Source organism: Kogia breviceps, chromosome 10 (assembly GCF_026419965.1).
Source record: "Kogia breviceps isolate mKogBre1 chromosome 10, mKogBre1 haplotype 1, whole genome shotgun sequence".
Lineage (NCBI taxonomy): Eukaryota > Metazoa > Chordata > Mammalia > Artiodactyla > Physeteridae > Kogia > Kogia breviceps.
The window spans coordinates 97322633-97348796 of record NC_081319.1 but is presented as its reverse complement, the minus strand read 5'-3'; the positions used below and the strand labels follow the sequence as shown (position 1 = coordinate 97348796).

The 26164-nt window shown below is 43.8% G+C and overlaps 1 protein-coding gene across 1 annotated transcript in view; it reads right to left on the bottom strand.

Annotated features, from left to right (window-relative positions):
• The window catches only part of RANBP9 (RAN binding protein 9), a 91481-nt gene extending 76800 nt beyond the window's left edge, over positions 1 to 14681 (bottom strand). Inside the window, exon 1 of the mRNA XM_059077892.2 lies at positions 14017 to 14681. Coding sequence (XP_058933875.1) covers positions 14017 to 14593 — 577 coding nt within the window. The 5' untranslated portion in view covers positions 14594 to 14681. The remainder of the gene's footprint in view (positions 1 to 14016) is intronic.
• Positions 14682 to 26164: the final 11483 nt, after the last annotated feature.

Sequence of the window (26164 nt, the reverse complement as noted above, 5' to 3'; positions counted from 1 at the left end):
CACACTGAACCTAGCAGTCCTTTACGCAAATTAAATGAAGTATCTTAATGTAGCCGATATTTTTAAGAGACAAAAGGATACATTTGAAGAACAAGATGAGAATATGATTAATTTTATTAGACCCAAATTTGCATATAATTTACCAAATTCCTAAATAACACTTTTTTGCCAAATAGCCTAACTTTTTAAACCAGAAGCATCTGTATCATACACTATTTTTAAAATTTTATTTTATTTATTTTGGTTTTGGCTGCATTGGGTCTTCAATGCTGTGCGCAGGCTTTCTCTAGCTGTGGTGAGCAGGGCTTCAACAGTTGCGGCACGCAAGCTCAGTAGTTGTGGCACATGGGCTTAGTTGCCCCGCAGCATGTAGCATGTGGGATCTTCCCAGACCAGGGCTTGATCCCGTGTCCACTGCATTGGCAGATGGATTCTTTAACACCATACCACCAGGGAAGCCCTCATAGACTTTTTTTTTTTTTTTTTTTTTTTTTGGCAGTACGCAGTCCTTTCACTGTCGTGGCCTCTCCCACTGTGGAGCACAGGCTCCGGACACGCAGGCTCAGCAGCCATGGCTCACGGGCCCAGCCTCTCCATGGCATGTGGGATCCTCCCGGACTGGGGCGCGAACCTGTGGTACCCTGCATCGGCAGGCGGACTCTCAACCAATGAGCCACCAGGGAAGCCCTAGACTATTTTTTTAAGTGAAATTTTTATAGTTAGATTGAATTGGCAAAACAGCTTTCTTACTTTAAGAATTTACAATTTTGTTCGTTAGATCCAAACTTTGGATAGACTTCGATGGTTTCACTCATTTCATCATCCACATTTCAACTGCCTGAACTTAACAGTGAGATGGGGAACAATGCAAAAGGAAAGCATTTGGCAATATTTATTGTAATCTAATTCGATATAAAAATATTTAAGGGCTTCCCTGGTGGCACAGTGGTTGAGAGTCTGCCTGCCAATGAGGGGACACGAGTTCGAGCCCTGGTCTGGGAAGATCCCACGTGCCGTGGAGCAACTAAGCCCGTGAGCCACAACTACTGAGCCTGAGTGTCTGGAGCCTGTGCTCTGCAACAAGAGAGGCCGCGACAGTGAGAGGCCCGCACACCGCGATGAAGAGTGGCTCCCGCTTGCCGCAACTGGAGAAAGCCCTCACACAGAAACGAAGACCCAACAGAGCCAAAAATAAAAGAAAGAAACATTTTTTTAAATATTTAATTTCCTCTGGAAAATCAAACCTCCCAGATATCAAACCCGAGGAAGGCAAAAGAGAGCTTGAGAGACAAGGGCAGAGAGAGGTTACTATACACAGCATTCAAGGAGCCCAGGGCCCCACCCAGGACTATCCTGGGCTCTATACTCCAGAAGATCTTTAGAAAATCTTCTCTACCCACCTTTACCCCACCCCAAGTCCTGGGAGAAATGCACACAGCCCTGAGATGGTAGAGACCCAGATACACTTGACAGAAATCCCAGGAGTGGTCTTGAGGCCAGTCAATTTTCCAAAATTGTAACTTTAGCAAAATTGCATTGTTAGTGTTTAGAAAAATTAAAATTTTTAATATGTAAAAAAAAATCATTAATCATTGATCACTAATTCTAACCAAAGGCTGATCCATAAAATTTCTTTGGTCTATTACAGTCTTCTGAGAAACATATCTAACCTCTCATTGTCTTTTCTTTCTTTTTTAAGAAAGCAATATAATACCATACTAACGCTGACATCTTTAGAATCTGTTAGATAAAGGCTTTTAAACTTTTTAAATTAGCTATTCCTCAATCTAACCCAGAGTTTTATTCACTAATATCACCTCCCCTGTCCATCACCCAAGACACAAATTACCTTGAAAGCTAGGCATGTGAACAAAACCACGTGAGCAAGAGAAAATATGCCCATAAAACCACCAGAAGACGGGGGCTTCCCTGGTGGCGCAGTGGTTGAGAGTCCGCCTGCCGATGCAGCGGCTGGGCCTGTGATCCATGGCCGCTGGGCCTGCGTGTCCAGAGCCTGTGCTCCACAACGGGAGAGGCCCCAATGGTGAGAGGCCCACGTATGGGGCGGGGCGGGGGGGGGGGGATAAAAAAAAAAAAAAACACCAGAAGAATAAAGCTGAAGTAGCATGTCAGAAAGTATTCAGAGGGCTTCCCTGGTGGCGCAGTGGTTGAGAATCCGCCTGCCAATGCAGGAGACACGGGTTCGTGCCCTGGTCCGGGAAGATCCCACGTGCCGCGGAGCAACTGAGCCCATGAGCCATGGCCGTTAGGCCTGCGCGTCCGGAGCCTGTGCTCCGCAACGGGAGAGGCCACAACAGTGAGAGGCCCGCATACCGCAAAAAAAAAAAAAAAAAAAAAAAAAAAAAAAAAAAAAAAAAAAAAAAAAAAGTATTCAGAGAGAGAGTGAGACAGACTCCACAATCCCGAAAAGGGCTATATGAGAAACAATGCTCCAAATCATTACTCAGGTGTTCTAGTTAGATATGCTTCACCCAATACAAACTTATGTCATTAACCTTTCAGTCAGACTACACCATTACCTTCATGGGTAGCAGAACTCCCCTTCTCAAAGGGGAGTTTTAAAATTAAACACCTCTTATAGGTCAAAAATTATATCTTGTCTATACAAGAACCATCACACACCAATGAGATCACATCTTCCCTTACCATACACTCTGTCAAATTATCAATGCGTATCCTACCATTAAACAGTTAAGTTTATACTTGTAATGCAAATAGCACGTGTTCACGTGGCCTAAAAGAAACTAAATGAACTCAGCCACTCTATTACCATTCATAGATGTCTTAAGTATATGTCTTAATGGGCAGAAGTTCTCAGCAGGATGACCACTGAGAGGTGATCAACTTGGCTAGGAAGATAAAAATGGAGGCAGCAATGTATAGACGCTGATAAAACTGCTTTAATATATGTAGGTAGTATTTACATGGAGCTAAGCAGAAGAAAGTAATGGCATAAATCTGAAGAATGATACACTTATCACTTTTTAAAAACAGACATTTAATAAATTATGGTTTCAGCAAAATATATTTTTCGGTAACATTATGTTCAAATAATTGAGCTGCCTGGGAAAAGGTCATGTAAACTAAAAGCATTTTTAAAATTTAGACAGTTAAAAATAAATCTAAAGAAAACCCCAATTAACCCAGGAATCCTAAATCAACTAGCCCTTATTTTTGGTTTTGGTATTTCTGAAGAGAAATGACCAAAACTTTTAGGGATAAGGGAATCTCAAAGTATACTTAATAATAGTAAGTGATAACAGTTGACATACATTTAATACTATGTGAAAGGCACCATTCTAAAAGCACTGTACTGACAGAGAAAACAAACTTATGGTTTCCAAAGGGTGATGGGTGGGGGTAGGGTGGACAAATTAGGAGTCTGGGATTAACATATACACACTACTATACATAAAACAGATAAATAACAAGGACCTACTATATAGCACAGGGAACTATATTCAATATCTTGTAATAACCTACAATGGGAAAGAATCTGAAAAAAATATATATGTATGTACGTATAACTGAATCACTATGCTGTACATCTGACACTAACGCAACATTGTAAATTAACTGTACTTCAATTTTTAAAATGATAAATAAATAAAAGCACTGTATTTATTAACTCATTTCACATTCAAAACAACTTATGAAGTAGGTACTATTTATTATCATTTCACAGTTGAGGAAGCCAACGGCAGATAAAGAAACTCAGGTCGTACTGCTGGGTGAGAATCCCAAACCAGGATTTGTGCTGGGATTTAAATTCAAGAAGCCTGATCCAGTGCGAGTTCTGAACCCACAGGAAGGATTTAGTTACAGTGAGCGTTCTGGGATCACTTCACATGTATTCCCACCTCCTATTCTAGCTACTTCTGTGGGAAAAGAGAAAGAAAACTAATATTTGAGGGTAAACAATCTCTCAAAGTATTAGGTGCTTCTGTATAGATTTTTCTCATTCGACATCTGTGAAATAGGTATAATTTAACCTCATTTCTAAAAATGGAGAAATTCTTAGAGATTATATAACTTGCCCCAAATTAGTAGAATCCTGCATTAAATCCATGTCTGATTTAAAATCCCCTACATCTTACCATTATGCAAAAATAACTGTAAAGAACTACAGAGTCATAAATCTTCAAGGTTTTAGTATATTCATTATGCTCTACCAAGACACTATAGAAAAATTCTGTAAATGTTAAAAGGATTTGTTCCATTTTAAAATTAACCTTAAGATGTAAATAAAGACTCAAGAAAAAGTTGAGATATAAGATAGTAATATCAGAGTGAAGAGCCTATTTCTAATAATGCTCATCAGCAGGAAGTTTATTACCTTAAATTCTGTGGTGACCAAAGTACAACCCTCACACTACCAAAGTGTACATTTTTAAAACCACAGTCTTCAATGTTAAGTGTTTTCTAGACGGTTCAAGAAGAAAATACATGTACTGCTTCAGGACTCTAAGGCTAGCAAGGTCAGCTCCTCCTATTCAAACAATCTGTTGACTGCATTTAACAGAAAGGGTTTGAATAAAGCATTCCCCCAGACCCCTCCACTCTCCAACCTGCAGCCAAGTGCCTTTCTGAAAATATAAATCAGCCTTCCTTGTACCACTAGCCCTCAAGACAACTAACATTCCTTCCCATTCAGCCTAGAAAAAGATAAACTTCCTGAAAACCTTGTCTGATCTTGCCCTCCCCTCTGCATTTGCCACCTCCTCCTTTCTGCTCCAGCCACACTGGCCAGGCCAGGCTGTGCCCAAGCGACTCCCTCTAACTGGAAAGCCGTACCCTTCCTTCTCAGACTGGCCGGGTCCTCCTCAGCCCTTCCATCTTAGTTCAAGTTTTACTTTAATTATTCTTTCTCTAGTCTCTCTGACTCGGTCTAACCTTTTTTATAGGCCCTCCACACAACATTAACACACGTTAACACTGTTTTTGATTATTTTACTGTTTCTGCATTTTAATTTCCGGACCTCTTTATTCCCACTGACTTCCATTCTAATTTCAATCATTCTTCCTGGAGCCACACTCTGGATGCTGACATCACCTGAAACTACTCCACCTCAGAAATATTAAATTCCAGTAAAGTCTGTTTTGCTACAAAGCACATTTCTTGAATACAAATTAGCCCACACGCACTTGATAAACATGGCAATGATATCAGCATAATAAAGAAGTCATTCAGCTCATAACACAGCTTTTCCCAGTACATTAATGAATTAAAGAGAAAACTTTAGCAATATACAGAGGCCCTAAGTCAAAAAAGCTGGGATTCCTCCAGAAGTGCATTCCTGTTGTGTCCAGTGTCTGGTGGCTTCGGGAACCGCTATACCTGCCACTGTACTAACCCACCTGGGGAAAGTTCAAGTGCAGTACAGATCCAAAAAAGCTAAGATACTTCCTCTTTGTTTATATCAGTATGGACTCATGCATCTCATGCATATCTATTTTATACTTTGGGTTATAATTCAAGACTGGTTCATTTTTTTTTGCTGCTCAAACTGTTCCCCGTTTAGCCACTGGGAGCTTTTTCAGTTGGCTGCTCTGGCGCTCTGACATACCTCTGTTATGTGTTTTTTGTTTTTGTTACTTTCTGGCACTACAAGATGCTGGAAGCTCATCTTGTGCGTTTCCTGCCCTAGTCCTAGAATCAGCCATTTCTCCAAGGAGCCCTGGCTCCTTTTATGGGCAAATGGCATTAGAATCCAAGATCTAGGTACTAGGTATGCTCACAGTTACTGGGGTGTCACTGCTTTTAGGCCCTCTCATTGACAAGAGCAAAGAAATATATGTGTGTATACTAAACCCCTGCATATACACACATCTGTACTTTCTATTTAATCATCTGTGTACGTATCAAGCTAAACACGCATTCACAGTGCTGTCTCTGACTCTAACCCATTACCGTGTGGTCATTCCCACCAACCAGTGGTGAGAAACCTAGCTCCCTCTGCACACCAGGCACTGATTTAACTGTTAAATTCCGGTATTCATGGATAGCAGTATCAGAATTGTTAACTCATATCCCCCTGGGATACAACTTATCAACAAGAATTCAGTGCTTATATAGTTTCTTTTACCTTTAGTTTTACAGACTCCACTGATTTCCAGTTACTTATTTAGGTCAGTGCCTTTTCCCTCCTCTTCTGAGATTGTTTCATACATTTGTAATATAGTTACACTCTTTTGTCACATTCTACATTCTACACTGGGATCCCCCCCCCCACCAAGTGACTTCCTAAAAAATATGTACCTATTAAGGTTCACTCTTTATGTCCTAAAATTCTGCGGGTTTGATAAGCACACAGTGTCATGTAGCCACAATTACAGCATCATACAGAATACTTTCATTGATCTAAAAAATCCGGTTCTTTGCCTCACTCGCCCTCTTCTCCATCCCCTCAAGCCCCTGACAACCACTCACCTTTTTTCCTAGCTCTATAGTTTTGCTTTTCCAGAATGTCATATCACTGAGATCATACAGTATGTAATCTTTTCAGACTGCAGTCTTTCACTCAGCAATATGCATTTAAGATCCCTATATGTCACTCAGCAATATGCATTTAAGATCCCTATGTGTCTCTGTGTGGATAGACAGCTCATTTCTTTTTTATCACTGAATAATATTCTATTGTATGGATGTACTGCAGTTTATCCATTCACCTACTGAGACATCTTGGTTGTTTCTTGGTTTTGGTGATTATGAGAAAAGCCGTTATGAACATTTACATGCAGGTTTTTGTATGGGTGTAAGTTTTCAAACCAGTTGGGTAAATACCTAGGAGTTCAACTGCTGGATCATACGGTAAACTATGTTTAGCTTTGGTAGAGACTGCCAAACCATCTTCCAAAGTGGCTGTATCATTTTGCACTCCCACCAGCAGAGTACAAGAGTTCCTGTTGCTCTCTGCACCCTCACCAGCAGTTGTCATGGCCAGGTTTTCTTTCGATTTTAGCCATTCTAATAGCTAAAGCTAAGCATTTCCAATTGGCTTAAAAAAAAAAAAAAGGTGAAAAGAGCTAAACCCTGAATCAGATTTTTATTTTTGATTAAACAGCTGCCAATAACTTACATCTCTAACAAGAAAGACCAAACCCCAGGGTTGAAGGCTGTGAAGGATCAGCAGCCTGTGATGCTGGGCACACATGGAGTGGAAAGGTAACTGGGCTTGTATTTTATTAGGGCTGTTATTTCTGTAGTACCCTGGTTACAAAGTTCCATAGGTTTTAAGTGGTCTGCCCCAGCCCTATTTTTCCCATCCATAAGCCTTGTTACTTTTAGTGCACAATTCTGTGAAAAACATGAAGTTTTTCCAGAAACACAATTTTGGCATTACAGTGGAAATACCGACATCTTCCCCTAGGACATGCCCTCCTATCCTCTCCAATGTCTAAAGAATTCACTCTGCACTTCAAAATTCAAGGAACTCCAATGCACTGAACCCTTTCTTGTTTGTTTGTTCTTCTCTTTCCTCTTCCAGGATGGTATACATGGTAATTATTTAAAAGCTCCCAAATATCTTGATTTCCCTCATATGCCTATCCTTCCATCATACCCAGCCTGCAAAAACACAGCCTTAAATCAACATTATAATCCACCTTCCCTACTCCTGCACTGAGCAGCTGGCCTTTGTAGAATAAAGTCCAACTGTCCTGCAAACAGTCACCACTGTGAACTAATGATGTCAGCTGGGATCCCCCACTGTTATCAATACCACACAGCAATCTTTAGAAAGATGAAGATGGTCCACAGCTTCATCATTCACTTTAGGCTTTAAGTCCTCTACCTGAATTCAGTGAGCAAATTACCTCGCCTCCTTTATCACAAAACAGGACTGAAATGGGACTCCACCATTATACATGGTTATGTTCTACTCTCCTCTCGTGCATTACTAACTCGTCTGTCTACACCAGTTCACCTCTTCCACTGTTACCGAAGGAACAGTACGTACTCCTCTCCTCTTCAAGGGCAAGCATCTTAAGCTTCTAACCACCTTCCTCCCTCCAAGCCCTTACTCTGTCAGCCTGCCAAGCTTGTATTTTCATCCTTTCCCTCTTTACTCTCCTTCCCTTCAATCTATAAGGGCACAGTGTCCCAAAAATGTATATCCTTTTCATAAAATTATATGTCTCTGTGTTATAAACCCTCGTCAACAATGCACTGGGGTTGGTGGTTAGTATAATCAACTTTTTTTTAAAGTTAACCAGGTGTTGGTACTATTTATCTTATTTGTTAAAACTCGTTAAATTCTGTAGACATTTATTGAGACTCCATATCTTGCGCTAACATCATACTATCATCTAACTTACGTCACTTCAGTTTTACCCACGCAGCCAAACTAAAACTAGGCCTACTTAGAAATGATACAATCGTTTCTAACACAGTACCATCCAAAGGGTTTTCTAGGGATAATTTTAAGTATGTGGATTTTTCATCTTACATGCTGATGTTATAAGCTAATCTCCAAATACACTATAACTCCAATATCAACCATTAAAAAAAAAAAAACCCACAGCTGCCCTAACCTCCATTCTCCTCCAGGTATTGACTAATCTCTTTCCTCATCTATATTTCTCAAGAATAACCTATATTCATTATACTTTCTGCTTGGTCCCTTCTACTGACCCTGATTTCTGCCCCCATCACTCAATTCACACTGCTCTACCTAAGGTCACAACGATCTACTTTCCAAATCCAGTGGAAATTTTTCTGTGCCTATGTCACTAACCCTACCTGTTGCATTTGACACTGAAGTTCACCTCCTCATTTCTGACACTCCTCTGCTCAGCTTCTGTGACACCACCTCCCTGCTGTCCAGGCGCCTCTTAACTACTCCTTCTTGGGTTCCCTGCAGTCTTTTAATGTTGGTCTTGCTCAGGGTTCCATCTTTGGCCCACTGCTCTTCTCACTTTACTCACTCTCTCTCACACTCTGAGTTTCAACTACCAGCTACAGGCGACTCCCAGGTCAGTCATGACCTCAGCCTCTCCTCCAGGTTCAGGTCAATGATGGTACATGCCAGTCCCTCCTAGGAGAAACTGCCCCCCACACTGTCCCTACTGAGAGGAGTGGGACCCACACTATCCTTCCACCAGGATGACATTTTGTATTTCATAACAACCCTCACAACCCTACAGCTGATTCAACACAGGTCAGCATCTACGAGAAGGCGACCAATTCACTCCATAGCACAGAATGAAAAGCTCTGCCCAACTAAGAAAGATGGCAACTAGCTAGGCCAATCTGCTGAGTCTCTTGGGAGTTTAAAATAGGAAAAAGGATAAACCAGTTAGTAGGGAAAAGAAAAGAAAACCATCAGAAACTAGCACTGTAGCTGCGTCATCTGAACATTAGAATAAAGTGAAAAATCAGGAACTCCAGCTGTGGTGATTACACAGAGCCACCTTAACTCCAGAAGACCTCTTTCTGTTCTTTCTCCAATGCTATTTCTTTGGCTTCTTCTGGTTTACATGAAGTCAGATCACATGGCTAAGATTCCCATTTTTACTCACCTCTAAGTGTACTGTAATACTTCCTTGCGATCATTATTTGCTTCATGGTTCAATGCAAAAACCTAACAGGGCTAGAAACCCAGCATCAGCCTTGATTTCTCCATCATTGCATCATATCCAGTCAGATTTACTTCAGCACAGATCACAGATATGTCTGCTCTTCTCTGCCCCCACCACTGACCAGTTCAGGTCCTTATTTCTTATGTGGTCTGCAACAGCCTTCTAAATGAGTCTGCTATGTCCAGGCTTGTGTCCCTGAGTCCACCTCCCAATTAGTTGTACAATCCGACAAAGATGAAAATGAGCCAGTCACTTCCTACTTAAAATCCTTAGATGATTCTTTGTCTCCTACAGAATAAGATCCAAGCTCGAGAAAATATTCTATAAGGGCTCGCACGATCTTTTCCCAGCTAGCTGTACCTTGTCACACACTTAAATTCCAACAACCCCATATTGCTTGTAGATCCAAACATATAGAATAATTCTCTCCTCTATGCTTCTGTTTATGCTTTTTCCCTTGTAATGCCCAGCCCCTCCTCCCCTATATCATACTCATCATTCAAGACTGACCGCTGGCCTCATCCTCTTCAAGCTTTCCTCGACCCACCAACTTCACCCCTGGCAAGGGCGGCCTGCAGCAGACGCTCCCCCTTCTTCCACAGTACTCTACGACACTTCCCAACTACACACACTGCTTGACGTCGTTTGAGCTCTTCAAACTCAAAGACAGTGTCTTTCTTATTAACCTCTGAGTATCCAGAACCTGGCACAAAGTAGACACTCACTAAAGGCTTGTTGAATAAACAAATGAATATATAGAGAGTAACGTATATATACAAATTGTCTAGAAGAGTATCTGCGCTACAGCAATTGCTCAATAAATCATTACCAAAAACAAAAAAATCATCATTACTATTGTCTACTTCTGTTAAGTATGATTATTAGAATCACTTAATCCTTGCAGTTATCAACTAGCATTCTTAAAGCTCAATTTTGGCAAAGGGATCCCTGGGAAAAGCTTGGTTTTTAAATTCCTTGATTTTGAAGCACATTTTTATATCACCTCCCATAAATCTCTAAAGACATTTGTATTGGTAAGCAAGCAAATATGTGTTGAGATACTTGTTCTACATAAAGAAGTGCAAGAAATTAGGTAAGCAATTAAATTGAGGACACATTAAAGGCCTAGTGACTGGTGATACGGAGGGGGAGGGGAGCTGGGCATACCAAAAGTTCAACCTATTTGGTCACTGTTAATAATACTTCAATTAGAAGGTGCAGTTCACTATTCATTTCTTCCTATCATTCCCAACTTTCACTTATCTTACATTTCTTCTAAGCTGCCCTAAATCAGTATAATCAAAGTGTCTGGACTTTTCCATGGCATTAGTGTGCTCCGGGTAGCACTCTACCCAGAGGAGGTACTTTCAACATCAACTATTCTTCAAAGTCAACTATTCTTCAAAAAGCTGTAAATGTGATCACTGGATTTTAACTACTTGAGATAATTAAGTCTCACACAAATTGAAATAGGCAATACGTGTGGTGGAAAGAACACTAAATTTAAAATCAATGAAAATTAGTTTCCAATCCTGGCTTACTTGTGACTGGGAAGCTCTAACTTCCAGGTGCTCCCACTTTTTCTCATCTTAAATGAGAATTCCACCATCTTATCCAAATTCACTAACATGCTCCTGAGTGTATGTATCAAAACGCTTTGCAAAGTAAACAAATCCTGGTAACTTCACAAATATAAAAATGCAAACTGTAACTGAAACATTTAGACTAATCAAACCCATTGTCATATTCATTAAAATGCTTTAAATTGGAATAAAGTGATCATTATAACTAGGTCTAAACTTGTCACATTTATACTTATTCAAAGCTGACAAGAATTTCAAAAATAAAAGGGGCCATACTTGAGGATTTCAACAGTTGGTGTGTGACTGCTAAGCAAAAAGTCTTCTAAAAATTTTTAACAGGTAGTAAACACACCCAATTCCTCTGCAATCCAATCAACTTGGTCTGTATGGCTGACAGTGTTTAACATTAATCCCTTCAAATCATTTAAGGAATCCCACTGTTTCCAAGAGTAACTCCAATTTAGAATAACATCTTCAAAACAGAATACGTTCAAAGCAAAATAAATTTATATTTCAAAGGTAAGAAAAATCCTCATCATATGGAAAATAATTATCCTCAATCGTTTGAAATTCTGTAATATGCAAAAATACTTTATGAACAATAGTTTTTCATGTTATTTTGTGATTTCAAATTTGCTTACCACTACCTAAGACACTTCCCCCTTGCTTAGATGCCCAGTAACTTCTGGTGTGGTCCGCTCTGAAGGCACACAGAAAAACAACAGGAAAAACACACAGGCACATATTAAAATAACAAGATGAGGAAGAGGCAGTAGAAGGGGAAAAGGGGCCTGTGTTTGTGACAAGGGGGAAGCGAGAGACAAAGAGGAGACAGAAGAAGAAAGGGAGAGGAAAGAAAAAGAATGACAAACAGCAAAATCTGTTCTTCCAGAAATAGTGGTTTATGTTTACAAAAGAGTGAAGTTTCCAGAAAGTGAATCTTAGTATTACACAACAGAAAGTAATAAAGAGGCCAAGAGGAAAAATAACTGAGACAGCAGTGTCATAAATATTCCAAACTCCAACCAATTTCACATAAGCTGCACTTTTGCGTGACCCAAATCATCAATTTTATGTAAAAGTAGTTAGTAAAACTAGTCAAGGCATGTTACAGTGCTAAATAGACTATAATCACAAATCTTAGATATGGAAATTCAGAGCTGGAAATCTCGTTACCAACACCCAGCTCAACTCCCTCATCACTCAGAGGAAGAAACTGAGACCCTGTCTGGTAACATGCCTAAAATCACAAATGATGGCAGGACTCGGAAAGCTAGAATTCTTTGTTCAATAATCTCTTATATCTTCTTCCTCTGATTTTATAAGCTATCAACCATCAACCATAAAATTTAAAGTAAAGTTTTGTGGAGTCTAACAAAAAGCATTCTGGTAGCCAGATCAGAAGTAAACACTTCATACATAGCACTGTTCACACAAATTAAAACACAAAATTAAACAACAGCCTTCACAGGGTATTAACAAAATGTCCTAACTTAAGAAAAACCAAAGGTCCCATATTTTGAAAATTTCAGCCATTTAGATTAAGAACCATAACATTTAAAATTGAAAGTACTCTGGATCTATGGATAAAAGGAAGGAATATTCAACAAGGCCTATTTTTGTGCGTTATTCTTTGCAGCCAAATCATTTGGAAGACTTCTGTGGCCATTCTCCTTCCTGATTAAATAGTAACTTATTTATCAAGGTTCTTCTCAAATTTCAGTCCAGTAAACTTTAAGAATTTCACCACAATGGTTGTTTATACCCTCTATATCCATGTCACTAGGATCTGATAAAGACCCTTCCTTTGAAGCCAATCAAAATGAGGCTGCTCTGAATGTAAAAGCAGCAGGTTTGGGGCCTAAAAAACTGGATTTGCTTCCAGATAGACTGACACATTGAATTGATTTTTTTCCCCCAGACCAGTAAACTTGATGCGTGTTATTAACGTGGGCTACATTTCAAAAACTCCCAGAGCAATTTATAATTTTATATACAACTGATCTGCTTAAAGCTTTGTTTTAACATAGGAGAGGTAGGTGAGGGAGGAGGGGGACAAGCACTAGCCTAAGGCTTTTTTTTTTTTTTAACTGCAGGTGGAAAATAGGAGCCAATTTTCTTTAAAATACTAAATAACGTTTTTAACAAATCCCTATTTTCAACGAGACTTTCATAATGCCAACACATAAATATAGGGCATATCCAATCAGTCGTGGTCGGTTTCTGCTCCCCTAAGAAAACACGTACTCCTGAGGTTTCACCTCTCGTACCCTCCAGTTGCTCTTAGCAAGATACACTGACGGCAAACTTGGGGCCCCGGCCCTTGTATTCCCCTAGGCAATCTCTAGCCTAATTTGGGGCAAAAGCCTCCACTGATTACTCCTCCCCTATACATCCCTGCTCTCCCTTAATTAGAAATTATCCCTCAGAATCGTGCCTCTCTTCCCCCCACGTAAGAGGAGAGCGCCTGACCCAACACCACCTGGAGAACAATGTAACCCAACTCCGAGCCCATAGATTCCTCCATCCCAACCCTACGATTTATCTCAAAGGGAAATCAGAAAGCGAGTTATGTCCTGTCATCCTGGATTCCCCCGAGGTGTCCTGCTCCTGGCCTGGGATTACCAGCTCCATTCTACCCAGGACCATTATACTCACCTTCCCCTTCCCAGAATCGCCCGCTTTCCCTCGCACCTCTCCCCGCGACCCCAATCCCACCCTGGGAGCAGCAGAGCTGGCGGCGAGTCCCCTCCGAGGACACCTGGCCCCGGGAGGGCGGGGGCGGCCCGAGGGTCTGCGGCCCCACTCCCACCGCAGGACACACGCCCAGTACCTTTGTAGTGCACCCGCAGGTTGTTCTGAGACAGGCCGATGTAGCTGAACTTGTCCTTCGGACTCCAGGACCGAGGCAGCGGCGTCTCCTGCTCGTCCACGGCCGGGTAGAGGCGCTTCAGCCGCCGCTGCAGCTCCTTCTCCTGCTCATTCAGGGCCGAGTCCCCGTGCGGGAAGGGGGCCGCAGCACTGCTGCCCGCCGCCACGGCCGGGGCCGGGGCGCCTCCGGCCGGGCCGGGGCCCGCGGCAAGGCCCGGGGGCGCGGGGGGCGCGCTGGCGGGGGCGGCCGCCGACGCGGGCTGCGGGGGCGGCGGCGGCGGAGGCGGCGGGGCCGCGGTGGCCGGGGGCGGCGGCGGCGGCGGCGGCGGGTGGAGGAGCAGGGCGGCCGCCGCGGCCCCTAAGCCGCCACCGCCGCCCGAGCCGCCGGGCGAGCCGGCCGGAGAGGAGCCGGCGCTGACGGCCGGGGGCGCCGGCAGGACGACTCCGGACACCGGGGCCACGGCCGCCGGCGGTGGCGGCGGCAGCTGCTGCTGCTGCTGTTGTTGCTGCTGCTGCGGCGGCGGCGGCTGTCCGGACATCCCGGCCGCGACTCAGCCTGCGGCCACCTCCACCTCTTCTCTCCTTCCTCCTCCGCTTCCCGGGGGCGCTGTCGCTGCGGCCGCCGGCACCAGGCGCCCAGTCCGCCCGCCCCGGAAGCAGGCGGCGGGCCGCGCGCCGAGAGGGAGAAAGCACGACGGTTGTGGGGCTCGGAGCCGGGGAAGTAGGCGCCGGGCCCGGGGAGGCCCCAAGAGAACGCTGGCCGGAGCGCGGGCACTGGCCCGGGACGAGGCGCCGAGGGCGGGGGCGAGGCGGGGGCGCGTGAGGAGAAGGCGCGGTGGCAGCAGCCTCGGCCGCTGCTCTCGCGGCTGTTTCCCGGCGGGCGGGCCGGGCCGGCGCGAGACGCTGCGCGCGGGCGGTGCTGGGCGAAGGGGCGGGGCCGGAGGGGCGAGCTCGGCGCGAGGGGCGGGGCCGCATGGGGGCGTGGCCACGCGGGCGGCGGAGGGCGGGCCCTCTGGGGTCCCGGCCCCGGGAGACCGCAGTAGGTAGGCGGGTGGCCTGGCGCGGACTCTGTCTTTGCCCGGGTCTGCCAGCCGCTCGCGGACCGGGCGCTGGGGTCCCCGCCTCTGTTGGGAGCCCGCCGCCTCGCCCCGCTCGCCCGGGCCCTCCCCGGGAGAATCTCCTCCTACTTTACTTCTTTTTGTTGTCGTCGCCCCACCTCCCCAACCATAGGGTTCCCGCTGGCGCGGCGGGGCCCGCTTCTCGCCCAGGCGAAAGTAATCGAGCCCCGCTGGGGCCGTCTGCGGGCCCCAGAGACGAGCGGAGCGGCTCCGGCTCCCGGATCCCAAATCGGGTCCCTGGGGCTAGCCGTCCGCGGGGCGCCCACGGGCTGCTCGGCCTCCAGCTCGTGCACCAGTACAGGTCCCTGTTTGCCGCCTCCCTCTTAAGGAACCAACTGCTCTGCATACTTCATAACCATTTCTGAAGGGAAAGTCTTAAAGTCTGCTCCCACTTAAAAGAGGGAGCATTTTGTTAGGTAATTTTATGAGGACTTAAAGTGAACCCAGGGTGGCAGAAGGTGTCACTAATTTATTAGGAATGCTAATAAAGACTGGCATCTCATCAAAGAGCAGGAACACGAACCGTATGAATACAAGGTGTATTTACGCAGGGCTTCTGGAGGCGTCAAAACATTTTAGAGACTCCTTAGTTTTCATAACAGGCCTCTTTGTTACGTAGCAAAGAATTATGCCCATTTTTAAAACAAGGAAATATTCACTGAGGTCAGCAGAGTCAAAAATAGGACTTCCTACTTTGCAATTCCCAACAGTGCTTTGCTTGGTCGACTAATTGGGCACAACTCGCCAAGTGTTGCTCTCTGACCCGTCCTAACATTACTATTTTGTTTTCATCACATCTCTTTGTTTAGGTTATCGTTTCCTTAGCTGGCAAAATCGAGCTTTACACGTGTAATCTACACCATATAAATTCTGGTATTTTGTTTGCTTACAAAGGTATTATGGTGCTAATTGTTTGGCCAAATAAGCAAAGAGTGTTCTTTGCTGAATAGAGAATTATTTTGTCTTGAAGAGGGTAGGTAAATGGTGATTTAATTGAAGGCCCTCAACGGCTGGCCAGAACTAATAGTCATTTAGTCTAATTTCTCCCTCAATTACCCAGCAACTAGATGCCCTGTTGTTCTTTAAAAAATATATCCGATAATTCTAACCTGCTGTTTGATGACTTTTTTCAAGCCACTGCACTTTAAATTACATGATGTCATTGTATTTAAATTGTTCTAAGACTGTCACTTATTTTACAGTAATGAGTTAAATGTAAACCAAGCTCTATTTAAATGTTGGATAGCCAAGGTAGAATAAATGGGCTCCAAGTCTCATCAAACTTTCTTGAAATAGTCACCAAGGTTTTATTTATGACGGTGTACTTTCTTCTGTCAGCACACTGAAAAACCATTTAGAACTTTACATATCCTAGGAAAGGCAGAGAGAATAAAAGTATCTTGACATTGGGCTTCCCTGGTGGTGCAGTGATTTAGAATCCACCTGCCAATGCGGGGGACATGGGTTCGAGCCCTGATCCGGGAAGATCCCACATGCTGTGGAGCAACTAAGCCGTCCGTATGCCACAACTACTGAGCCTGTGCTCTAGAACCCGTGAGCCACAACTACTGAGCCCATGTACCGCAACTACTGAAGCCCGCGTGCCTAGAGCCCATGCTCCACAACAAGAGAAGCCACTGCAACGAGAAGCCCGCGCACCACAACGAAGAGTAGCCCCCCGCTCACCACAACTAGAGAAACCCCACGCACAGCAACGAAGACCCAACGCAGCCAAAAATAAATAAATAAAATAATAATTTTTAAAAGACCCAATGCCTTCTTTAAAAAACAAATTCTGATATTTTGTTGGAAGCTTTTTGTAGGAGTGGCTGGTTGCTCTCCAAACAAGCAACCTCAAGAAATTAATGATTTCAGCTGTGGAGGAGGATTCTGTAAAACGGGCACTTCCTCATACTTTGAAGGTCACAGAGAACATCAACATCATTTTAGAAAGCCACATAAATGATGATATTTATAAAGAGACATAAAGGTGTTCATGCCTTTGACTTATTCCCACCAAAAATCAAAACCAAGTAACAAAATCTGAAGTGTCGAAGGAATTTAGGCCTAAAAAGCTTCAACAGATAGTACTGATAGATGAAATATGGAAGCAAACTAAGTGCCCAGCATGAAGGGACTAGTTGACGAAATTCCACTCAATGGAATCAGGAGCACATAGAGGAAATTTGTTTGAATTTTTTTAAAATGCATCCCCTCTGGACAGTGGAATCACCAAAAGACAGGGCCAACTAATTAGAGAAAAGGCACTTCTTTCTCTTGACTTAGTGGATATTGGGCCCAGTTTCTTACCCACTCCTTCCAGGCCTCCTGCACAAGCACAGCCTGAAATAAACATTATATACCCTCTTAAAAATGAAGACATGGAAAAATGATTCTGATGTTCTAAGCGGAAAAAGGCTATACAATAATTTACACTGCCAAAGGTGTTAGCAAAAGGCATTAAGGAAAATCACAAAATGTTTCTATAATGGACAATTATTATACATAATTAAATTTTTATTACCAATATATTAGACTTTTACATAGAGATGTAAATGATAAAAATCCACCAGCCTTGAACTTGTCCACAACATTTTTGCACCTATATTTTCAGTCCTTCCCATGTATTGCTGTAATATTGATACACACATATCTGCTGAGGTTCTCAGTAGTGAACAGTTAGGAGCCAGTTCTGGCTCTCTTAAGTGGAAGCAACTTATTGGAATGATATTTGGTGGGTCTCAGAATTGACCAGGAGGCTAGATGACCAGGCCTAAAACAAAGACCAAAAGGGTTCAGGCAGCACAGATAGACTGGCCCCACCACTGGTCACATCAGCCACTATCAGATGCCACCCCCAACACCTAGACTGTCACCTTTCTGACCCTCAGTCTTTTTATTACTCACTCATGTTTCAAAGTTGGCCAAGCCTAGGTTGCATGTTCATGCCAGGGGCTGCCAGTGGGCAGATATCCCCAGCTTATAGAGGTACTGAGTTATTGAGACCTTCAACTCAGGGTGGGTCTGGAGTGGCTAGAGCCTGTGGTCCCTTCTGGCAGTGAGCAGCCCCGTGCGTTCATAGAGTACTTTACACATCTCGTTCATTTTCTTTTTTTTTTTTTTTTAACATCTTTATTGGAGTATAATTGTTTTACAATAGTGTGTTAGTTTTTCCTTTACAACAAACTGAATCAGTTATACATATACATATGTTCCCATATCTCTTCCCTCTTGCATCATCCTCTCTCCCACCCTCCCTATCCCACCCCTCTAGGTGGTCACAAAGCACAGAGGTGATCTCCCTGTGCTATGCAGCAGCTTCCCACTAGCTATCTATTTTACGTTTGGTAGTGTATATATGTCCATGCCACTCTCTCACTTCGTCACAGCCCACCCTTCCCCCTCCCCATATCCTCAAGTCCATGCTCGAGTAAGTCTGTGTTTTATTCCCGTCCTACCACTAATCTCTTCATGACATTTTTTTTCCCCTAGAGTCCATATATATGTGTTAGCATACGGTATTTGTTTTTCTCCTTCTGACTTACTTCACTCTGTATGACAGACTCCAGGTCCATCCTCGTTCATTTCCTATGCTTGGCATGACATGAAAAAGTTAGAACACACTGCCCTAATGGGACAGTGGCCACTGATGTTCACAGTCGAGGATTTTCCAGTGCTAGGAAAGAGGTTCAGACACTGGCCAGCCAGTTTCAGTCAGTGTCCATGACAGTATCCTTCTAGGTACTGGAAAATGGGATGGCAGAGTGTGCCGTCTGTAGTACTGCTTCAGGGTCTATATTAGTCATCCATTGCTGCTGAACAAATTACGCCCAAACTGAGTGGTTTAAAATAACAACATTTATTATCATACAGTTTCTGTGACTCAGAAACCTCATGGGCATTCAAGGTGTCAGCTGGGGCTAAAGTTATCTCCAGACTTGACTGAGGAAGGATCCACTTCTAAGCTCACTTACGTGGTTGTTTCTGGAGGATTGGATTCTGTTTCTGGAGACCATTGGTCTAAGGGCCTCGGTTCCTTGCTGGCTATTGGCCGGAAGTGGCCCTCAGTTCTTCACCACATAGGCCTCTCCAACATGGCAGCTTGCTTCATCAAAATGCGCAGGCCAAGAAAGCACTAGCAGCGGAACAGAAGTCACAGTCTTTTGTAACCGCATCACAGAAGTGCCATCCCATCACTTTTGCCATAATCTGTCTGTTCAGAGTAAGTCACTAGGTCCAGCCCACATTCAAGGGAAGGGGATGACACAAGGGTATGCATACCAGAAGGCAGGGATCTTGCAGGCCACCTTTGAAAAGCGCGTATCACAGGGTTGTTGCAACTTCCGGTGATCCAGGGGGACTGCACTTGCCACACACACACACGTCAATGATAGCTTCTAGACCAGGAATTGGCCAATGTTTTCTGTAACGGGTCAGATAGTAACTATTTTAGGCTCTGTGTGCCTGTTGAAACTATTCAACTTTGCCTTCGCGGATGAAAAGCAGCCATAAACAATACATAAACCAATGGGCATGGCTGTATTCCAATAAAACTTCATGTACAGGAAGAGAGGCAGCAGGCTGTACTTGCTCTACAGGCTGTACTTTTGGATCCCAGTTCTAGACCCTTCTGTCGACATCTCTTATAAAACATTCTCGGGCTTCCCTGGTGGCGCATTGGTTGGGGGTCCGCCTGCCGATGCAGGGGACACGGGCTCGCGCCCCGGTCCGGGAGGATCCCACGTGCCGCGGAGCGGCTGGGCCCGTGAGCCGTGGCCACTGCGCCTGCGCGTCCGGAGCCTGTGCTCCGCAACGGGAGAAGCCACAGCAGTGAGAGGCCCGCGTACTGCAAAAAAAAAAAAAAAAAAAAAAAAAAAAAAAATCTCAACATTAAATGGCAAGACCGAGTCGTTAGCAATGAAATCCCAGAAGATAACAAGTTCACTTTGTGACCAATAAAGTATGCTTTACCCTAGGGTCCTGGACAGGCTGTATACCATACGTGAACAGAGTCAGGATATTTCTGCCCGTAACGTGTGGCAAATTGCACTGGATGGCAAATGGCTGAACAATGGTAGGAAACTGCAACAGGAAGGGGTCCAAATGGGGAGTAATGCTCAGTGAGCATTTATGAAGCACCTGTTATGTATGGAACCCTGTGTTAGGTTCTGGGCACAGAGTAAGGAAAAGAATGAAGGATTACAAAGATGAAAAAGGCAGTTATGGCAACTACTCCTTCAGTGAATAGAATCTAGTTGCAGAGGCAAGATTAGTACACATGGATGGCAACAGGGCTTCTCAAACCTGGCTGCGGGCGTTTGCTGAACAGGACCTGAGAGTCTGCATCCCTAGCAGGCTTCCCGAGGGTGCCACTGCTGCGGGTCCACAGACCAGCCTTTGATTGAATAACAAGGACTTAGAGAAATAGCCGATGCTCTTTAGAAACAAAAGCTGTAACGTGCCTACCCTCTGAGAGTTAGCCGCCTATTTTGCTGACATGTGGCTGCATTTCAGTCATAATTTATTGAGTGCCTATTATATGCAATACACAGTGCCAGGCAGCATGTGGAAATTGTTTTAAAAAGAGAGAGAGAGAGAGAGAGAGAGAGAGGGAGAGAACTTAAGGTCCTTAAGTTTTGTGAGAGAGAACATTACTTAGAGAACCAATTTTTCAGGGTAGAGTATGAAAAGTGCTACAGTAGCGACAGGGCTATTTTTCTAATATCCCAGAAAAAGTAATTCTGCAGATTTACCCACTGCTGTCACCAAAGTGAATTTTTCAGTGTAAGTTTCTCCGTACCTAGGTTACCGCGTGGAGATAACTAACATGTATATACGTTTTACCATGGTGGTCCTCAGGGAAGGCACAAGGCCTGATTCGTTATCTAAGTAAATATAAGAAGAGAGCAATTCAGTGAAGTGATTTATTTCACAATTCACAATTCACTATTTCTTTCATCATGGCTCTATATAATTTTATGCTCAGTAATTAATTTTTTAAGCATCTTTGCTTGTTTTCCTTAAGGGCCTTTAAAGATATGCAAGGAAAAATATGCCCGGCAATATGTGAGGCTTTTAAAAATTTTAATATTTCAAAGCTGTCAGAACATCTGTATCTTAAAAACTGTTTCAAACACTTCTTTAGTATTTTTCTGTTTCAGCTGCAATTGTCCGAAGACTATTTAACTCAGAAATAGATGTCAGGGCTTCCCTGGTGGCGCAGCGGTTGAGAGCCCGCCTGTCGATGCAGGGGACACGGGTTCGTGCCCCGGTCCGGGAGGATCCCACGTGCCGCGGAGAGGCTGGGCCCGTGAGCCGTGGCCGCTGCGCCTGCGCGTCCGGAGCCTGCGCTCTGCAACGGGAGAGGCCACAGCAGCGAGAGGCCCACATACTGCAAAAAAAAAGAAAAGAAAAGAAAATAAATAGATGTCAGTCATTCAAAGCGGAGTTGCATTTGCTGTGGAATTACAGGTCTGTCTCCTAATGTCACCAACAGTCTCAGTCCTTCATATGTGTCTTATGCCACTGTCCATCTGAAAATTGCACGTAGGTGATTTAATCTTTGGCATTCCTTCTTTTGGCTGCATGTCTTTCGGGACCTTAATTCTCCGACCAGGGATGAACTTGCTCCTTTGACAGTGAAAGCACAAAGTCCTAACCACTGGACTGCCAGGGAATTCCCAATCTTTGGCATTTTTAAGAGGCCCAAGAGCTCTTGAAATCCTTAAACTCCAAATTCTACTATAGCATGTTATGCCACCCCATAAGAGTCAATAAGTATAATGAGAATAATCTACATGATTAGAGAACGCCGAAGTCACACTGACACGTGGGTGTGGGGTAGTTGGTTAGGCTACTCAATGATCAAGTGCATATTTCCATGTCGTGCGCTAACCTCATCACACGTGCGATGCAGTCTGTGCTTGGCAGAATTATGAACCAGAACTATGTCAGGAACTTTCTGGACTGCTTCTCAAGGCTGTGGGTGTTCAGTATGAGTGTAAGTGTGCAAGCACTGCCCTGATCAGATTCTCCCCACGTGCACGTCTCTCTTTATCTTGCTGTGGTTTTGTCTGTACACACATGTACGTACTGTGGTAGACCCAAAAATGGCCCCCCCCAAAGATATCCACCTATGAACCTGTGCACGTGACCTTATTGGGAAGGAGGGTCTTTGCAAATGTGATTAAGGATCTTGAAACAAGATGATCCTGGGTTATCCCATTGTGCCCTGAATCCGATGGCAAATGTCCTTATGAAGAGAAGCATAGGGAGATTTGAGACAGACAGATGAGGAGACACGTACAGAGGAAAAGGTCATGTGAAGATGAAGTGGGGAGATGCTGCCACAAGCCAAGGAATACCAACAGCCACCAGAAGCTGGAAGAGGTAAAGAATGGATCTGCCCCTACAGAAGTGGGGTGCGTGCAGCCCTGTCAACACCTTGAACTTGGACTTCTGGCCTCTAGAACTGTGAGAGAATAAGCTTCTGCTGTTTTAAGCCACCAGGTTTGTGGTCATTTGTTACAGAGGCTACACATGCAGCTCAAACATTTTAGGTCCTGGGTAAAAGAGTTGTACAAAGTCGTTGAAAACATTAAGTATACTGTGGATGGTGGAAGCTAGAGTGATACGGTAACACATCTCTCCCTCATCGAAACTGCAGTGCTTTTTATTGCAATGTACTTTTCCATAAGATGCAGAGCTCACATATTATGTAAATTTTATACATCGATAAAGCAAGTCTAGATTCACGACTTGTCTTCATAATTTTATAGCTTACTCTCTCTCTCCCTCTGGGTTCCAGCCACACTTCAGTAAAAAAAAGGGGGGGGGGAATCTATAAGCACTCTGGTTTGATGGAAAAGTAATTTTATAATTAGGGTATGAATTGAAATCGCTCTTCCACTGAGAAGAAGCATAAATGCCACAGCGCTGCCTTAAGGACACTATTAGAGGGTCACCTTGGCTGCCACAGCTCAGGGCTGTTACTTTTTAACTGTTCCGTGCCGAATGTCAAGTGTATTATACTTTCATAACCATTTTAAAATCTGACTCCATGAGGGTAACTTGGTGGGACAGATCAGAGGGTCTTATATCAGGTTTCCTAGAAGCAGACCCTGAGATGGGGTTTCTGATGCAGCTGACTTTTGGAGGGAGAGTGCTCTCAAGTGAAATCTGTTGGGGAATAAGGGAAGCAGGACAGTGCAGGGGCAGAAGCCAGGAAAAAATGAAGGTTCCATGAAGTCTGGCTTCAGCTTGGGGAGCTGAAGAGTATATAGCACAACAGAATTGCCCTCTCCTTAGGCAAGAGTCCAGGACTTTTAGAACCTGTATTAATCACTCATGAGTCGCAGACCACCTTCCTCCCTGGGGAAACATAACATCCTGGGCACCTCTGGCCAAGGAGGCTCCCTTCAGGCGAGGCTAGTTCTCTGGAGAAGGGTGTGGAGTGAGCCCTTGGTAACCAATGCTCATGGCAGCCTGAGATGGGCACAGCGGCAGGTAAGGAGAACGGGTCAGGGCACCAGTAGCATCTAAGGATGCACGGACTTTGCTTCAAACTGCATTTCTAATCACGTAGCTGATCATTTTAGTGGCTACACCTGCCATTAGAGAACTCGCTGAAAGAAAAAAACATGCTTGCATTACCGAAGAGTGCTGGAATTTCACAAGTCTTGCAAATCATATTATGGAGTTGTAAGCAGCAAATACTTTCCAATCTTGACAGGAATAATCTGGGAAGAGTACTGTTTGTACAGAAATCCGTTTTTAAAATGCACATGTAAGCAGGAGCCCTGTCACAGGTTTGGCTGTGCTGTCGGGCCCAGGGCTGACCTCCGTCATGTCTATTTTCATGGTCTGTATGTCTTCCTCCATTCTCTGTCGGCCACATGAATGCCTGTCTGTGACAGTGTGGTTTATTTTAGTCTCTAAGGTCCTAGTAGGTACAGGTGCCATCTATGTATTGTTCTCTACGTAGCATGTTGCACAATCATCTGCGTAATTACTGCTTCTTGTTGACAGTGCAGTGTAGATATGTGACTATTTGCTTTGGAGTGATGGCAACAATATTCTACTTAATAATTGCCCGGGCATTAACCATATGTCTAAGACATCATCCGAAGCAGGATGTGCACATTCACATACTCCCAGGAGCCAGACGATAATGTAAACGAGTGAAGACAATGAGGTATAAAACAATAGAGATCAGTGGGAGCTGTAACAGACTAGAGACTGTAAAGGAATTCAAATCAGAATGCTTGAAACACAACACGGGCCGAACAAAACGCTTCTGTGGGTCAGATCTGGCTAATGGGTGACCACTTAGTGGCCCAAAGGCTGATCTGAACTCAGAGCTGCAAATTCAGGCCAATTACAGATGTCCTGGATGGGCCCTGCTGTCTTACTTCTGTCTAGCTCCCTGAGGAGTCGAAAACTGTTATTATTTCAGAACCACAATGTGAGGATGTGGAGAAAAGGGAACCCCCATGCACTGTTGCTGGGTGCAAATTGGTGCAGCCACTGTGGAAAACAGTATGGAAGTTTCTTAAAAAACTAAAAGTAGAACTACCATATGACCTAGCAATTCTACTCCTATGTATATATCTGGAAAAAACAAAAACATTAGTTCAAAAAGATACACGCACCCCAATGTTCATAGCAGCATTATTTACAATTGCCAAGACGTGAAAACAACCTAAGTGTCCATCAACAGGTGAATGGTTAAAGATGTGGTACATATATACAATGGAATATTACTCAGCCACAAAAAAAGAACAAAATTTTGCCATTTGCAGCAGCGTGGATGGACCTGGAGGGTATTATGCTAAGTGAAATAAGTCAGACAGAGAAAGACAAATGCTGTATCATATCACTTATATGTGGAATCTAAAAAATACAACAAACCAGTGAATATAACATAAAAGAAGCAGACTCACAGATATGGAGAACAAACTAGTGGTTACCAGTGGGAGGGGGGAACAAAGGGGGGGAAGAGGGAGGTACAAACTATTGGGTATAAAATAGGCTCAAGGATGTATTGTACAACACAGGAATATAGCCAATATTTTGTAATAACTGTAAATGGAAAGTAACCTTTAAAAGTTGTATAAAAATTTTAAAAATTTTTAAACTGTTATATTTGCCTCTGCCCACTGCCCACAGTGGGTGAATTGGAAGCACCAGTTTTTTCAGTCACGCTGCTCTGCCTGTAGAACCAGATGTACAGATCTTGAGATACTTCCTGACTTGCCAGGGAAATCTGAGTCATAGGTGTCCCATTTGCTTAACAAGCCACAAGAAACACCTCAAATGAGCCCATTTCCTATTACAGTGCCCTACACCTAGCAGGCACTCCTTAAAGCCTCCCTGATGCTATGAACAAGCGAGTTTCATAATACTTGATTCCAGGTCTTTCTAACCCACCCCATGGCTTTTATCTTAAGAATGAATTTTTTCAGTTTGATTGTGATGCAAAGACTACATGTACGGGTAGCGTGTTGCTGAGGACGTGGAAAGACTGAAACCCTCATACACTGCTGGTGGGAAAGCAAAATGGGGCAGACACTGTGAAAAAGAGTATGGAGGGTCCTCAAGTTAAACGTAAACACTGTAAATCAACTATACTCCAGTAAAAAAATTAATTATAAATAAATACATGAAGCCAGTTATACAGCAAAAAAAAAAAAAAAGTTAAACATGGAGTAATCATACGACCCAGCAATTCTACTCCTAGGTATATTACCAAAAGGAATGAAAACATATGTTCACACAAAAACTTGTTCACAAATGTCATAGCAGCATTATTCATAACAGTCGGAAGTTGGAAACAATCCAAATGTCCACCCATGGTTGAGTGGATAAAGGCAGTATAGCCATACAATGGAATGGCATTCAGCAATAAAAGGGAGTGAAATTCTGACACATGCCACCCCATGGATGAACCTTGAAAACATTATGCTAAGGGAAGGAAGCCAGTCACAAAATACC